We start from the raw sequence: 17,055 nt of genomic DNA, 5'->3' as shown, positions 1-17,055 counted from the left end.
TGAAGGAGTGGTTTAAGATTTTTTAATACTTGTAGTTTGAAGTAACATTCCTTAGTTGTGTTGTGGATATATATTCTGAGATTTGGGAGAGCCATACCCCTCTGCAATTTTGGCCACCAAAGCTGGGCTAACCGTATCCTAATACGTTTATTTTGCCAAAATAATTTAGCCATGGAGCTAGGTACCTCGTTGAAAATTCTAGAAGGAACATTATAGGGGATGTGCTGGAACAAATAGAGCAGCTTTGGAAGAACACTGTTTTAGTAAATTAATATAGCCCACCCGAGAAATGGGAAAGTCTGCCTATGTCACTAAGTTCCGCTGAGTCTTAGTGATAAGACCTTCATAATTACCAGAGAACAGATTTTGAAAGCGGTTAGGAATATGGGTAATCAAATAAAGAAAACCCTTCTCACATTATCCAGAAACCCGAGAAGCAGGCTGAAATGGAAACCTTGGGGCTTAGGGGGAAAAGTTCTGACTTATCCTGATTCACTTTATAGCCCGCTAATTGACCATACTGCTGTAAAAAGTACAGCAGCACAGGAACAAAGCTTCACAGATTTTTTTTTCCATTTTTTATTAAAATTTCTTGATCGCTTTTCACAAAAGGTCAGGGTGTTTCACAGTAAAAACATACACAAAATAATTGTAGAACATACCACATAAAAAACATAACGTGAATGTCATATAAACAAACACTGACCAATATCTGCATACATTACTCACATTCAGTATTTCATGTAAATAATAATTGAAAACATCTATCAATATCTGCAAGTATTACTCATATTCAATATCACAGTAATTAAACGTATTCTTTAAACAATGATCACTAATTTCTAAAAAAGTATTTGATTCAGAACGCATAGATTTATATTTTAACACACATCAAAAGCACGATGGAGAAAAAATTCTTTCAAAGATCGCCTAAATATTTCCAAGTTATCAAGAGTTGGAAGCTCCAAAGGGAGAAGATTCCAAACTGCTGGAGCATCTACCGAAAAGGATGTCTGTCTCTGGTGGAAGATAAATGCGCTAGACGAACAGAAGGTACTTCGAACAAAGTTGGGAAGATCTTAAACCTCGCTTGGGCTTATAAATGTGAAGCAGGGTATTAGCACAGGTTGGAAAATCTGGGCTTAGGAGTTTAAAGATAGTCAAGGCTATCTTGTAATTAATTTGTACAGAGACAGGAAGCCAATTTAGACTTGATAGAACAGGAGAAATATCATACTGTTTGGTATTTGACACCAAGCGAGCAGCTGCATTAAGAAGTAATTGAATCGGATAAAGTTGGACTTTTGGTATACCTATTAGAAGACTGTTACGGTAGTCTAAATGAGGGAACAGTATCTCACATATCACTGAGTGAAAATCATTTGGAAACAATAAATGCCAAAGATTTGAAATTAAGCGAAGTTTAAAGAATCCAACTTTAACAATTGCTTTAATTTGTGGTTTAAATGAGTTTCATCCAGCAAAACTCCAAGACTCCTATCGGGCTTATTTAGAGAAAAGGAGAGGTTATCAATAGGCAAAGTATTATTTGAAGGAGCAGAATGAGGGCGATGAATTAACAGAAATTCAGTTTTATTGGTGTTAAGGGATAATTTATTTTGGTGCAATCATTTCTTAATGGTGGTCATGCAAAGTTGAAGGTGATCCATAGTTTTTTGCCATGGTGTTTGAATTTTAATGAAAAACTGAATATCGTCAGCATAGATCTTAAAGCCATCTGTAATAGCTGTTGTTAATTTCGTGATGGGAGCAAGGTAAAGATTGAAAAACATGGCTGACAATGCGGACCCTTGCAGGACTCCAGAATTCAATGGTTGAAAACAAGTATATTGATTAAATTTGAAAAATTGAAAGTGGTTATTCAGATAGTCAGTAAACCATGCAAGTACAGTCCCAGATACTCCACATTTATGAAGACGAATTGGTTGGTTAAATCAACTTTCACGCTTAGAGTTCATGCTTTCCCAGTCTTGGTCCTTGTATGTAGGGGCTCTGACAGCCTCTGCAAAAGGCTCTATAGTCAAGTGAAAGTAACAGGGAGAGGGGGCATCTCTAACACCTGCCTACTCCGTTAATGAAGAGACATGCTCAAGGTTTAGAATACATCGTTTGGATACATGCTATAATACATTCCAGCAGCTTAGAATTCTGCAGGACAGTTTACAGCAGGGGTGGGCAATTCCGGTCCTCGAGGGCTGCAAACCAGTCGGGTTTTCAGGATATCCTTAATGAATATGCATGAGAGAGACCTGCATACACACTGCCTCAGTTGTATGCAAATCTATTTCATGCATATTCATTAGGGGTAACCTGAAAACCCGACTGGTTTGCAGCCCTCGATTACCGGACTTGCCCACCCCTGGTTTACAAGAACATCTAGGATAACTGATTGAAGGCCTTTTCCCGCATCTAGCAATACCACATGATCATCTCCCCCCCCCCCCCCCCCGTGCCCCCCGACCCTGGACCAGGTACAAAATATTGAACGGTCGCCTGGTGTTAGCCATAGACAGTCTCCCGCGCATGAAGCCTATTTGTTCAATATGTACTAGTAGAGGTAAAACCATTTCTGGCTGAAGCTGTAGAACATTGGTCAGTATCTTCAAATCCAAATTCAGTAAAGAGATTGGCCTATATGAACCGTAGTCCTCTGCATCTTCCCCCCCCCCCCCCCCTTTTTTTGTGTGTATCAATAATGTGAAGCATTCCCCAAGTCACACAGGGATTGATCTTCCCTCTCCCATAGAGTTAAAGAGGGGAAGCAGGAATTGAGCCTAAGTCTGCCAGATGTTTCTTGTAAAGGTCTGAGGTATCCATCTGGACCAAGGCATGCCCCCCAGGCAGTGCCTGCACTGCTGCTTGTATCTCTCTGAGCGAAACTTATTTATTTTATTTGTTGATTTTTATATACCGACATTCGTCGGAACTGGGAGTAACCAAAGCCTGCTGCTGAGCTTCTGTCAAGATAGGAGTGTTTAAGCCCAAAAGGAAATGATCTATACCTTCTGCTCTTGCCGGAGCTGGGTCTGAGTATGTCTAAGTAGTATTGTATAAAAAGTGACCCTGGAATGATCTAGTCTATCGTTGCGGATCCTGTCGAAGTTTTAAGAGAAACAATATGGAACTTGCACTGTTTCCTCTTAACTGCTTGGACCATAAATGCTCCCAGTGTATCCATTTGTTCACAGAATTTTAAGCAAGTATATTTAGGGCTCTTTCAGTTCTAGTTAACTCTTAAGTTTGTAACTCCTTTCTAGCCAGCTCCAATTTTTTGTAGGTCTTAAGAGAACAATTCCATTTATATACGTCTTCCAGGCATAAGATTGTGTCTGTTACAATCCTGGATTTGTCAATAGGCACCCATTATACCTATGCCTAGGGCTGCAAACATTTAGGGGCAACAGGCAGACCAAGGTTTGCTGCCTTCCAGCTCTGCTAAATCTCATTCAGCTCAGAAAATCCCTCTGCTACCTGTAGTAGCCTCCTACCAAAGTTGGTTGGGTGAAAGCACCAATAGTTCTTAGGGTTGGCAAAATTCTAAATCCATCCCTGGTAGGTTAATGCAGTAGTCCAGGGAATTCTTTATCTCCTAACAGCAAAGTGTTAAGGCTCCACGAGTAGCGAGGCATCCTTTACTACTGCAAAGTGATTTCGATCACCATGGGGCTGTGGTCTGAGATCGCACAAGGGAGTATAGGGCTGTTCCCAATTTGGACCAGGAAATTTGGTGTACACAAGAAATCTAATCTGCTATAGGTATTATGTAGTGGGGAATACAATGTATAATTTGTTTTTATCAGAAGCATGTTGCAGACGCCAGACGTCTGCTAACTGATAATTATCTAAGTCTTTGGACTGCAGCTGAGGAGATGTTCCCGGCACAGATGATTTATCCATTACAAGATTCATACAGATGTTCCTGCCCCCCCTCCCCCACAACAACTTTTCAAATCCAAATGCAGCTATGACATCAGTCAAGGCTTTATGAAATTCAGATTCCCCCTGACTGGGGCCATACACATTAACTAAGGTAAAATGAGCAGAATATAAGGAACATGATGATAAAACAAATCTCTCATTAGGAAGTGATAGTGATCTGTGCACTGTAAGGGGAAAGATTTGTTAATCAGTACACAAATCGCTCTGCTTCTCGAATTATAAGAGGCATTGTAAAGTTTTCCAACCCAACCCCTTTCAGCTTTTCATATTCCACATTGGCTAGATGCATTTCCTGCAATGGTAAAATTTTTCTTTCTGCTGCTGAGCAAATTACAGCATGTGCTTTTATTTAATCGGGAGTGAAATTCTCCATTTAGAGAGAGATACCTAAATACTCCCAACTCTTACTTTTCCATATATTAGTACTATGTAAAGAGCCATCCATTCCATACATTGGGCATATACCACAGTATTCCCCATGGATTGTTGCTGTGATATATTGGACCTGGAGTACCCCTCAAATTTCTCCATCCCTGGCTTGGTATTGAAAGTAGCCCAGTTTGCCATTTTATCTCTCCCCCCCTCCCAAATACACACACCTGAACTCACACATAGAAAACACCCCCTTCCCCAACTCGCACAACCCCCCTCCCATTTTCCTACCCTACAACTTCCCAGGTAAGAAGGAGGATGCCCCCTTTGCACATGCGGTGTTGACTGGACCACGGGCAGCCTCCCATCCTGTTGGGGAGTAGCTTTGGTACATCACACAGGCCCTGAGTCCATATGTCTACACGTTAGGAACTTGGAGGCTTTCCCACCTCTTAATTTTATTACCCCAACCTTCCAGCTCAACATGGACCTTTCAGGTGGGACTTAAATCGGGATCTGGAGGTTGGTCCAGTTACTACATCCCTGTCTCTTCCTAACTTATACCTAGCCTACCCCATTCCCAACTTCCCAACCGAGTAAATCAAACTGGAGGTTGGAACAGCAATTCAACTTCAGCACATTGACAGTAGCATATGTGATAAGTACAAAAACAGCAAAGGAAATAAAAATAAAGTTGAAATTAAAAATAAACAGCTAGAAATATATTAGTAAGCAAAATTCTTGCATCAGAGGAACTTCTGAAGCTCAGGCTTGATGGGCATCGTTGCGAATGAGATACGAGCAAGTTGGTAGAAGCATTGAGGAGATTGACCCAGCAAAATTCAAACCAGTCACAGAAGGAGTCCTCTTTAGCATCAAGGAGGCAAAAAAAAAAAAAGTACTACAACAAACTAGTAGGCATTTGCAGCTCTCATAGGGGAATCCCAAAAAGCATCTGAGGTGCATGACAGAGCACGCAGGAGTCGAGGAGCTTCTTGGCTTTCGATGGTTACTGAAACCATTCCGAGTCTGCTCGAGAGTCTCACAAATTACCAGGAAAGCACCAAAATGTCATCTGACAAAGGTCCAGAATTGGAAAAGACTCTGTGCATATCATCCAGCATATGTTGGAAGAGTTTTGTGCATGCTGCGTCAGCCCCATTCCCAGATCTTTTCCCCCTTTCAAAGTCAAGAACCAGATTGGACAAGCCAGAAGTATTGAAATTAAAAAAACAAACCCTGACACCCCCCTCCAGCATCCAAGGAACAAAGCAGAACTCCTAGGAAGGTGGCCAGGTGAATCCTGTCGTTCTGACACAAAACATTTTTCAGGTATATCATAGAAAGGAGGAAGACCAGAGAGGTGGCATTGTAAGACTGAAAAGGGACAAGGAGTAAGGTGTAGAGAAAGAAAAATAGTAGGAATATTAAGCAAATTCTTCAGTTTGGTTTTCATTAAGGAAGACTTTGGAGAAAGACTGTTTCTGGCTAGCAAACGTACAGATGAGCGTGGGGTTGATACTAGTGGCAGTTAGAAATGAGGCAAATTATTTACAATTCTAAAAACTGGTTGAGGCATGTTTGTTTCCATTTAGTGGGTAGTGTTGAGGGATGTCTTTGGGTGTCAATATTAGGCTGAGCAGTCCCAGGATAATGAGGAAATATGGGGAGGGTGGCAATTGGCAGTGGGTGGTGTTAGTGGGTGTTTCATTGTAAAATATTTTTTTTTTACTGTTTATACAGTTTAGACATTTTTTAAATAAATAAAATGTGCAGGTCAGTGTGTTTTTTATCCTTGCAAGCCAGTCGCTGTTTTATGCCTGCTGACTTGAATAGAGCATTTGTCTTTCAAATTGCTCCTTTTTTGTTGCTAGATTGGTAAGTCTAAGTATTTCATTCTGTTGTGAAATGAACCCTGCAAATTACATTTTGCTTTAATATTTTTTTCTCAGTGATGCAACAGCAAGTAGATACAAATTGGAGCAGCAGAATTGACTGGATGAGCTATAGCTATCTGACTTTTAATTTGCACCTCTTTTCTGCTTCTTCAGTAAATAACCATTCCCAATTAACTAGCCTTTGCTGTATCCTTTTAATAAGCTATTATGGTAGTAGTAAACAAAATTCTTATTTAGCAAACATTTAGTATATTTGATAAATCCTACAAAAAGACTTGACGCTCAAAATGTGCTCACTGGAGGAAGGAAGTGAAAGTAGAGGTGATTAAGAAAAACAACACCTAAAATATTGAAATATTTTCCATGCTTCAATAAATTACATGAAGTTGAAATTTTCCATAAAAAAGGAATTTCAAGGACAAGGAGATATGAAGTCTGAATGGAAGATTCAGAAGAAAATCTCTGAGAGTAGTTGATGCCTTGAATAAGCTGGTGACAGAATTCAAGCATGCTAGGGTCAGAGACAGAGGAAAGTGGGACAAACAGGCTTGGGAGTTTATAGCATAGTGAACAACCCTTTAGAAACCTGAAAATTTGATTGATTGTGGGATTAACAAGGCAGGTCTCCATGTAGGAAACTTCTAATACATATTTTAAAGCAGCTTTTACCTGCTTCTTAACATGTCTAAATGTAGCAATTTTTATTTTCTCATCTAGTGGGTTCAATTGTAATTGAGTGGCTTTTCGTGTTGAACATCAATATTTCTATAGGTGCTTATTGCTTTCCTTTTTGTTTTGCCTTTAAATAGATCAGCAATGGAACTTCATCTGTAATTGTCTCAAGGAAACGGCCATCAGAAGGAAACTACGAGAAGGAAAAAGACTTATGTATTAAGTATTTTGACCAGTGGTCTGAATCAGATCAGGTTGAATTTGTGGAACATCTCATTTCACGGATGTGCCACTATCAGCATGGACATATAAATTCATACTTGAAGCCTATGTTGCAGCGGGATTTCATCACTGCTTTACCAGGTAAGAAAACAGTTTTTGCTCACAGGAGATTTTAGTATGGTCATTTACCACTGAATCTTATTTGGCAACATTACAGTTGTATGTATTCCCATAGACTACTCTGAATATCAGCAATTTTGGGAGGAGGGAAGACAGACATTTTATATTTCATGTTTTATATTATTTTCCCCAACTAGCTCAAGATATGAGCAATTAGAAGGGCCAGAGCACCCTTGAGTTTGGAAACTGTTATCCACCATATCCTGAATTGGAATGTTTAATGAAAATCAGCATATGATGATCCTTAGCTGAACAAGAATGGAGATTATTTACAAATGTTTAGTTTCGATGCATGGAGGGTTGATGTCTGCTAGTAAACTATCCTATAATCAGTCATGTCTGTAATTAATTGAACTGGCCACTGGAGGCCAGTGTTGATCCATGTAAATATAACTGAAACAGGTCAAACAAAATCTCCCCAAAACAAAATCTTGAACTTTGCAAGCTGAAACATTGTAGCCATGTCTTTAGAAGTTATGTCTGTCATTGAGTTCTATGCTCTAGGTTTTTATTGGCTTGGCTAACACAGCTGTTTCCATTTGCAGCTGGAGCTACAGCACCCTGAATGTATGTTTACAGCTAATGAGGGTTTTCCTTGACCTGTTCTTTACTTCCCGGGGGTAATCTGCTGTCAGAGATGTACAGTGTTTCCCTCCAGAGCATCATGCAAGTGTTCTCTTGAGTGAGCTTGGTGATATCAATGAATGATATCTGGGTCTCTTTCTCTGTCTTGAAGGCTGTGAAAGCTATCACCACAATGTTCCCCAGCTCTAGCTGGCCTGAAGGCCAGAAATTGGGTCTATAAATTAAAACCGGTTCTCCTTATTGACAGTACCATGTGGGCCATCAAGCCAGTCCTAATATATACTTTTTTAGGCATTCTTTACAGTGTACATACTGTGGAATGTCTTATGAACCTCTTTTGTCCTTTTTTGTCTGTGCCTGGATCAGACGCACAAGGTCCTGGGCGCTGTCGCCAGACCGAAGAGCAAGGTGCAAAACTGAAAATGTTCTCCCAGAATCATGAATCTCAGATATCTTTGATCATGCCGGATTCCTATGTGTAAGTACAATTTGGTCAAATCCAGAGACGATAGGTTACTCTCCCTTGTGCACCAAAGCAATCACTGAACGCAGGATTTCCATATGGAACTGAGGAACCTTCAGAGCCTTGTTCCTTTTTTAAATCATGGATTGGATGGAATGCACCCTCCTCCTTGAACTATGAAATAAATGGAATAGCGGCCTCTCCCCTACTCCTCCAGGGGGGACAGGAGAATGGCTACCAGCCAGCGCAGGTGACAAACAGTCTCTCACACTGCCAGCTTTTTTTCTTCTGAAGTACCGATCTCTTAACGGCCGAGCAAATTCTAAAGTGTAACCTTGTTTTATTATGCATTGGACCCACTGGTCTGACGTGATCTTAGTCCGCTCCTCGTAGAACAGAGCCAGCTGGCCCCCTATCATTGGAACCAAGGAGTGGACCAGCCTTGTATCATTGGCTGGATTTGGCTCTACCTCCAACTTGAGAAGAGCCATCTCTACCTGACCTACGCCCTCGAAAGGACTGGTTCCAGGATGGCTGTCTTTCAGAGGACTGCCTTTTTGTACTGCCCGACGCTCTGAGCGGCCAAAATTGCCGATTCCCTCTGAAGCGGAAACGAGGAGGAAAGGAACTCTTTCCTTTTGGCTTATCTTCAGGCGATTTATGGACCTTATTCTCATTGAGAAGCTTGATCATATTCTTTAAGTCTTTACCAAAGAACAATTTCCTTTTATAGGGCAAAGCTCCCAACTGAGACTTGGATAAAACATTGGTTGACCAATTCCTCAACCAGAGGTGTCTCCGGGCTAAAACAGACGACATACTCCTGGAGGAGGTCCTGACGAGATTCATACAAGGCATCCGCACTATTCGCCACAACGGCTTCCATCCGCTTTGCCTGTTTCATCTCAGATTCAGACAAGGACCTGTCAGCCTGTAATTGTTGAAAATAAGAAATTGCCATGCTGGGTCAGACCAAAGGTCCATCAAGCCCAGCATCCTGTTTCCAACAGAGGCCAAACCAGGCCACAAGAACCTGGCAATTACCCAAACACCAAATCTCTTTTTTCATACCATATTTCTCCATCAGTCCTTAACTATTTTTAAATATTGTAAGAACATAAGAAATTGCCATACTGGGTCAGACTGAGGGGGCCATAAAACCCAGGATCCTGTTCTCAATAGTGGCCAATCCAGGTTACAAGTACCTGGCAAGCACCCAAACAGTAAATACATTTCATGTTACTAATGCCGGTAATAAGCAGTGGCTATTCCTTACGTCAACTTGATTAATAGCAGTTCATTTCTTCCTGTAAGGTAATGTAGTTTGTTGAGGATTCTTTCTGAAAGAATTTTAAAGTTTATTTGGCTTACAGTGCATACTGAATTTCTCCAAGAGCTACCTTCAGTCCTCCCAGGAGTTAGGGTTCCTGGGAGCCCACTTCGACAACCGGGTGGGCAAGGTCTTCTTGCCTCGCGTGCAGGCTCTCAAGTTGATAGGCCGGTTTCAGAGTCTGATCTTGCTGCCTTCTCCGACGGCCTGTGACTGCTTGCAGGTCTCGGGCCCCTTGGCTTCTGCCATCGACCTTGTCCCTTGGGCTTTGCTCGTATGCGACCATTCCAGAGAGCTTTGCTGTCCCATTCGCAGACAGTGTCGGAACAGTTTCACACAGTCCTTCCGTTTTTTGGGCCTTACTGTCGGCGACTTGCAGTGGTGGCTTTCCCTACCTCATTTGCTACAGGGAAAGCCTCTACAAGTCCCTCAGTGGACGATAGTAACCACAGACGCCAGTCTCTCGGGCTGGGGTGCGGTCTGCCTCTCCCAGTACGCCCAGGGGATCTGACTGGCAGCTCAGTCTCGCTGGCACATCATTCGGTTGGAGGCTTGGGCGATGTTCCTAGCTCTTCTGGAGTTTCTCCCCCTCATCTGCGGCAAGGCGATACGGGTCTTGTCCGACAGCTCCTCCACTGTGGCTTATCAATCGCCAAGAAGGCGCCCTCAGTCTGCTGATGGCCCTGGAAACCAGCCGTCTCTTCGCCTGGCCAGAGTGACATCTACAGTGCCCGGCGGCCTCCCACATTGTGGGCAAGGGGAATGTTCAGGCCAATTTTCTCAGTCAGTCACTCGATCCCGGGGAGTGGGAACTCTCTGACGCAGCCGTGAATCTCATCGTCAACAGGTGGTCCCCCACCACCTTGGCCCAGCGTAAGCCGGCCCTCAACATAAAACTGCTAAACACGGCATCTCGAACGCCAAGGGCAAACACCTCCAAAATCTGCTTGAGGTGCACGTCCAGCTTCCTATCCTGAAAACTTCAGAGTTGTAGAACCAGCAACCAGAATGGTTGTCTTAGTAATAGCTAAAACAAATGCATCCACCTTCGGGACTTTCAGAAGCTCAAGTGTATCCTCTGGAAAAGGATTCAACTTATCCATGGCCCTGCTGAACTTCAGGCCTGTTTCAGGGGTATCCCACTCCCTAAACAGCAACGTGCTTGTGAAATGGAAAAGACCTTGTTGGACCCCGGAGGCCAACCGTGACCAGGTTCACTACTCCCAATTCCGATTCCTCTCGTGGGACCTCTATACCCAGTTCCTCCAGAACAGAAGATATCAGGGGACCCAGCTCCTCCTTGTGGAACAACCGTACCACCTTGGGATTATTGCCATCGACCAGTTTCTTTAACGCCTGATCTGGGTCCTGATCCACCAAACCCGGATCCAACCCCAGAGGGTCTTGCACTTGCCAATCATCTGCTTCTGAAACTTTGGAGGAGCTCTCCGCTGCGGGCCTGGGGCCCCTAGGACTCACCTGATCCTTGTGGCCCCCGCAGCCTGAAGAGAAATACTGAGGGGACTGCAGGTGGCACCTCATGTTAAGTGACAGTATCAGAAAAACTTTCTCTGTCTCCATCTGCTGGAGGGGAGGCAATTCCCAGGAGTCTGGACTGATCTGGGTAAGTACAGGGAATTCTATTTGGTTCAGTACTTGCATGGGTGTATATAGAAACTAAAACCTTTTCTTCCAACCAATGAAGGTGGAATTGCATACCCTCAGCCACTCTTAGATATGGAGGAATCTTAATCAATCCATCTACGAGGCATTCGATACGACATCCATCGGAGCATGTCTTATGACTTGGTTGAGAGCCAGTAGCCTACTCAATGATGCCCACAACAAATTGGCGGACAGCTCCTGCCCCTGTGATCACCTTTTTTTTTTTTTTTTTTTTGAGAGAAGCTCTGAAGAATAATTGCTCAAATAAACGTAAAATATACGGCGGTTGTCCCTCTCTATGGGACAAGAACAAGCGTCTTCTACAAGGTGTGTTCATTACACTTTTAAAAGACCATATTTTTAGAGATGTTCCTTCTGCCAGTTCCAACAATACTGGATATCGCCACCTCTGTTTCCACAACAGCAACAACTTCTAACTTTGCCTCCGACAACATGAACACCATCAACCAAAAACACCGCAACAAGTTCAGGAAAGCCTGGATCAAGGCTTTATTTATTTATTTTTACTACCTTTCAAACTCAGCAACCATCCTTTCTAGTAGGGAGAGAATTCAGCACTACCTGGAGGCATGGCACAGAATCCAGAATCACCAAAGATGGCTGGGTTCTCAAAATTGTGGAGCCTGGATACTATTTGCGTTTCTCCTGGTTTCCATGCTTCCTCCTCATTCAACCTTCAATCTTAATCTGTCTGAATCGAAGCAGTTCTGCCTGGAGGTTAAGTCGCGCTTCAAACAACCATGATCAGGTGTTCTAATGTTGATACTTCTTTATCCCCCAAGAAATTCTGGGAGACTGAGAACTATTCTGAATTTAAGAAGCTGGAACAAACACATGCTATGGGAGAAATTCAAAATGAATTCCCTCCACAAATCATCCCCTTCAACCAGAAGGAGTGGTGGATATGCACTATGGATCTAAATGATGCTTATGCTTATTCTCACTGGCATTACCTGCACTTTATGATGGACTCTGCCTAATATCAGTACCAAGTACTCTCCTTTGTCCTCTCAGCAACACAGAGGGTCTTCACCAAGTGCCTGGCTGTAGTAGCAGCAGCGCATCTGCGATGACAGGGCATCAGAATTTTCCCTTACCTGGACATCTGGCTTGTGACAGTGAATTCTGAGGGAGGTGTACTAACCTCCCTGCAAAAATCAGTATGATTATTACAGTCCCTAGGGTTCCTAGTGAATTTCAAAAAATCAGTTCTGTTGCCCTCCTAGAAGATCATATTAATTGGGGCACGGATAGATTTGTTTAGGAGAGAGGTTCCTTCTGTCAGATCAGGTAAATACTTTCCGATCCCTCATATACAGATTGCTGATTAGATTGGTCATCAATCAGAAAAGTTTGTTTTTCTAGACCACATGGTAGTGATTCACGTGGTTTCTTTAACATGCCTTCACATACAGCTTATTCAGTAGAGTCTCTGTTTCCAATGGGACCACCTTGCAACACAACCAAAGAGAATTTCACAACAAATAGGATAAATGCAGATGGCTAGAACCATACATCCTTCGAGAGATCACCACTCTGTCTACTTCCTCACTAAGTTATGTTGGCGATAGATCTCTCCATCAAAGGTTGTGGGGCCCCTCATGGAGCCCTTTCAAACTCAAGGAACATGGTCAGTCATAAAGAGACTATTTGAAATCAACCACCTAGAATTGAGTAGGATCAGATATGCTCTAACAACATTCAATCGCTTCCTTCAGGGGAAGAGCATTCTCCATTTACTTACAGCAACTTCTAGACTACCCAACATAAAAACCAATCAAATATTCATTCCCACCAACAACCAGGTAGCTATGTTCTATGTGAGCAAGCAAGGGGGAACAGAGTAATGGCACTTTATCAAGAAGTGATAAAGATATGGGAATAGGCGTGCAAACATCAAGCTATCCTGCAAGTAACCTACCTTCCAGGAATCTTCAACACGTTAACAGATCCTCAGCAGAGTTTTTCAACCACTCAAATGGGTTCTGTAGCTGTTGACTGCTAATAAACTATACAATCTATGGATACGTCCAGTAATTGACCTGTTTGTATCTGAGCAAAACAAAAAACTAGAAAAGTGTTTGTTTTTTTTCTTCCATTTTTCCTAGAGAGTTCAGAATAGCTCAGGATGCTTTTTTGCTCGATTGGAATGCAGGTCTCATGTATGTTTTTCCACCAATTCCACTGATAGCCCAGATGGTACAAAGAATGCTCAAAGACTAGGCCCATCTGATCCTCATAGCTACAGCATAGCTAAGACAAATTTGATTTATGTATCTAGTACAACTTTCCAGCACTCCAGTCTTTTTTAGGTCAGATCCAGCCTTATTAACTCAAGAAGAGGGAAGTCTGTTTCATCCAAACTTTTCCCCCCTCAGCTTGGCATCTTGGATGTTGAGCATTCAATGATCGCTGAATTATCTTTACCCAAGGAGGTTGAAGACATAATAGTCTGCCAAAAGAACATAAACTAGAAGAACCTAAAATTTTAAATGGAAACTGTTCTCCGCATAGTGTCAGTGCAACACCTTTGATCCATTTGCATATGAACCCAAAGAATTACTGAACTATTTGCTCTCTCTATTTTGGGACTTAGCATCTCTTCATTTTTATCACTTTTATGCTGATGACATTCAAATAATCATCCCAATTACCGATTCCATTCAAAATTCCATAAAGCTCTTAAACAACCATCTGCAAACTATCAACAATCTACTCTCCTCTATCAACCTAGTGTTGAATTCCAACAAGACAGAAATCCTTATTTCTCAAGACAACTTGAACTCTCCCCAACCAACCTTCACCACGATAAAACCCTCACCATTTGTCAGAGATCTTGGGGTCATTCTCGACAATCAGTTCAACCTCAAGAAATTTGTTAACACCACCACTAAAGATTGCTTTTTCAAGCTTCAAGTGCTCAGAAACCTCAAGCCACTTCTGCACTTCAAAGACTTCAGACTTGTACTTCAAGCAATCATCTTGACAAAGCTAGACTACTGCAACTCTCTGCTGCTTGGGCTTCCAGCCATAGTTTTAAAACCACTGCAGATGGTGCAGAATTCTGCAGCTAGACTCCTCACTAATACTAAAAGGAGGGAACACATCTCCCCCACTCTTCAAGCACTACATTGGCTTCCAGTCAAATTTAGGATCCTATTCAAGATACTCTCAACTATCCATAAAGTTATCCATAACCTCACCTTCCTCAACACCTCCACCCCTCTAATACCTTATACCTCCTCTAGACCTATTAGGAGTGCATACAAAGACACACTATTCGCTCCCCAAGCCAAAACTTCTATCAGAAAACGTGCCATCTTGACAGCTGGCCCACACCACTGGAACGCTCTGCCACATGAGCTAAGGCGAGAATCCTGCCCGACTGTCTTCAAAAAGAGACTAAAAACATGGCTATTTAGCCAAGCCTTTCAGGACAATTAACTTATCTTCCTCTCAATATTCTCTCTACTTGCTTTCCTTCAGACTATCCCTCTCACCCATCCCTTTCTTTGCCTCTACCCCCTACACTTTCCTCATCATTTTCTTCATTTATTTAACCTTACTCTCATCCCTCTAAGATGAATATCTCAATTCCTCTGATTCTTTGATGTGCTTGTTTATTATGTATAAATAATTTCCTATGATCATATAAGGCAAAGTTCAGACCAGAATGTTTCATCTCTTTTTACTGTTAAAATTGTTGAAACTTGTTTCACTGTATTGCTTTATGGCAAAATTGAAGTTATATGTAAACCGGTATGATTTGTATCTCTACAAGAATATCGGTATGGAAAAAAATAAAAATAAATAAATAAGAGTGCATCTCAGTGCCATAGCAGCTTATCCTCATATCGAGCGTAAGCCTAACTCCACTCATCTGTTGTTTTGAAAATTCATGAAAGGCTTATAGATACTGAGCCTCAAGTTGTGAAACTGTTTGTTCCATGGAAACTAAACATGGCTCTGGAACAACTGATGAAGTCTCCTTTTGAACCATTGAATTCTGCTTCTCTCAGATTTCTAGCATGGAAAGTAATATTCTTTGTTGCAGTGATATCAGCCAGAAAAGTCAGTGAGCTTCAGGCTTTAGTTCATTATCCGCTTTACATGCAATTCTTCCACAATAAGGTGAAGCTTCGCATTCACCCGAAGTTATCAAAAGTAGTATCAGCTTTCCATATTAATCAAGCCATCGTGTTACCTGCATTCTTTTCAAGGTCACATGCATATGAAGGTGGGAAATGCATTCATACCCTAGATTGTAAAAGAGCCTTGGCTTACTACAAAAGGAGAACTCTGGCATGGTCAGGCTTCACAACAATTTGTCTCTTATGATCCTTAGTGGCATAGCAGTTACCAAATGTACATTGTCTAAATGACTAGCAGGCCTAGAAATTACACATGCCATCAGGTTAGAGCCATGGCTGCATTGGCAGCTTATCTATGAGCTGTACCTCTCAGACATCTACAAAGCTGCAGCTTGCTTGTCCATATATACTTTTTGTGTCCCATTACTGTCTGGACAGTCTCTCAAGCAGAGACAGTAAATTCAGACAAGCAGTTTTGCGTAGCTTGTTCTCCCAGGAGTCTACTTACCATGGTGGAGTCTGGTTTTTTTATTCAGTAAATGTTCCGCTGCATCCTCAGCTTGGGACTCCCCCGCATGTCAATAGAGAAAGCTAGTTTGCTTACTGTAAATGGTATTCTCTGTGGGTAGCAGAATGAATTAGCCATGCTAAATACCCACCCACCTGCCTGAAGAATCAAGTACCTAGCTAGATTTAGTTCTAAAATCAACTGTGGGGGCTCATGAAGCAATGCCTGCACATGCTTAGTAGAGGAAAAGCTGAGAGCGAGTCTGTTTAGTCCTGCCAGGTGACATTACACACATGCCATAACTAATTCATCCTACTAAGGAGAACACAATTTACATTAAGCTAACTTGTTTTCTTTGAAGAGAAGTTTTGAAAATTTTGCATGTTGTGCTGTGGGGCCCTCTTGGTCCATCTTATTTCGCTCCTGTAGATTCAATAAGTAAGTTTCTCTGTCATTTTCAGTGTTTTTTTTTTGTTTTTTTACCATGATCATCGTGCACAGTGGTGTTAGTATGTTAGGTGGCATCAATCATTTTTTTGTTTAAAATTGAATCATTTCATTTTTGCCTATTATTTCTCAGCCTGTAAAGGAGTGCATGTTAGACCATCTTTAACAAAGCAGGACCAGGCATTCAGCCTGGTTCACCTTAAGGGAAGTCAGAAAGTAAATCAGCTCTCGGGACTTTTCCCTTTAGACGAAGGATAAGAGTTTGAGCCAGGTAGGAACAGACAGGTACCAGGCTCTAGGACAAGACAGTACCTGTAACATAACTGTTTTACTTGTTTCCTTTCATAAGAAAGAATGTATAGCTCCTATAGCAAATGCTGTCCTACCCAAGAATGCTGTAATTGAAGTTGGGCTGCTAAGGTAAGCAGACTGCCAATGTATTATTTGCTTTGCATTATAAATAAAGCACTTATAAAAGCCAAAGACTACTTGCACTATCTTCATATTGGAGATTTCTTGTCTAAGCCATGCACAGTCAGTGACTCACTCCAAAATCAAGAAGGAAAAGGAGAAAGTTTGTTTTATTCATGCCCAGCGCAAAAGGACTGCACTGGTGAAGTACTCTACGAAGCGTTTACACA

The 17,055-nt window shown here is 41.9% G+C and overlaps 1 protein-coding gene across 2 annotated transcripts in view; it reads left to right on the top strand.

The window, feature by feature from the left end:
• FBXW11 (F-box and WD repeat domain containing 11) overlaps positions 1-17,055 on the top strand; it is a 291,067-nt gene that overhangs the window by 125,001 nt on the left and 149,011 nt on the right. For both annotated transcript variants that reach the window (XM_029583589.1, XM_029583590.1), the window contains one exon: positions 7,040-7,265. In XM_029583589.1, the coding sequence (XP_029439449.1) occupies positions 7,040-7,265 (226 nt within the window). The remainder of the gene's footprint in view (positions 1-7,039; positions 7,266-17,055) is intronic.

Source organism: Rhinatrema bivittatum, chromosome 18 (assembly GCF_901001135.1).
Source record: "Rhinatrema bivittatum chromosome 18, aRhiBiv1.1, whole genome shotgun sequence".
NCBI classification, from domain to species: domain Eukaryota; kingdom Metazoa; phylum Chordata; class Amphibia; order Gymnophiona; family Rhinatrematidae; genus Rhinatrema; species Rhinatrema bivittatum.
Note: the sequence above shows the minus strand (reverse complement) of the source record. Positions and strands in the feature narration are given on the sequence as shown.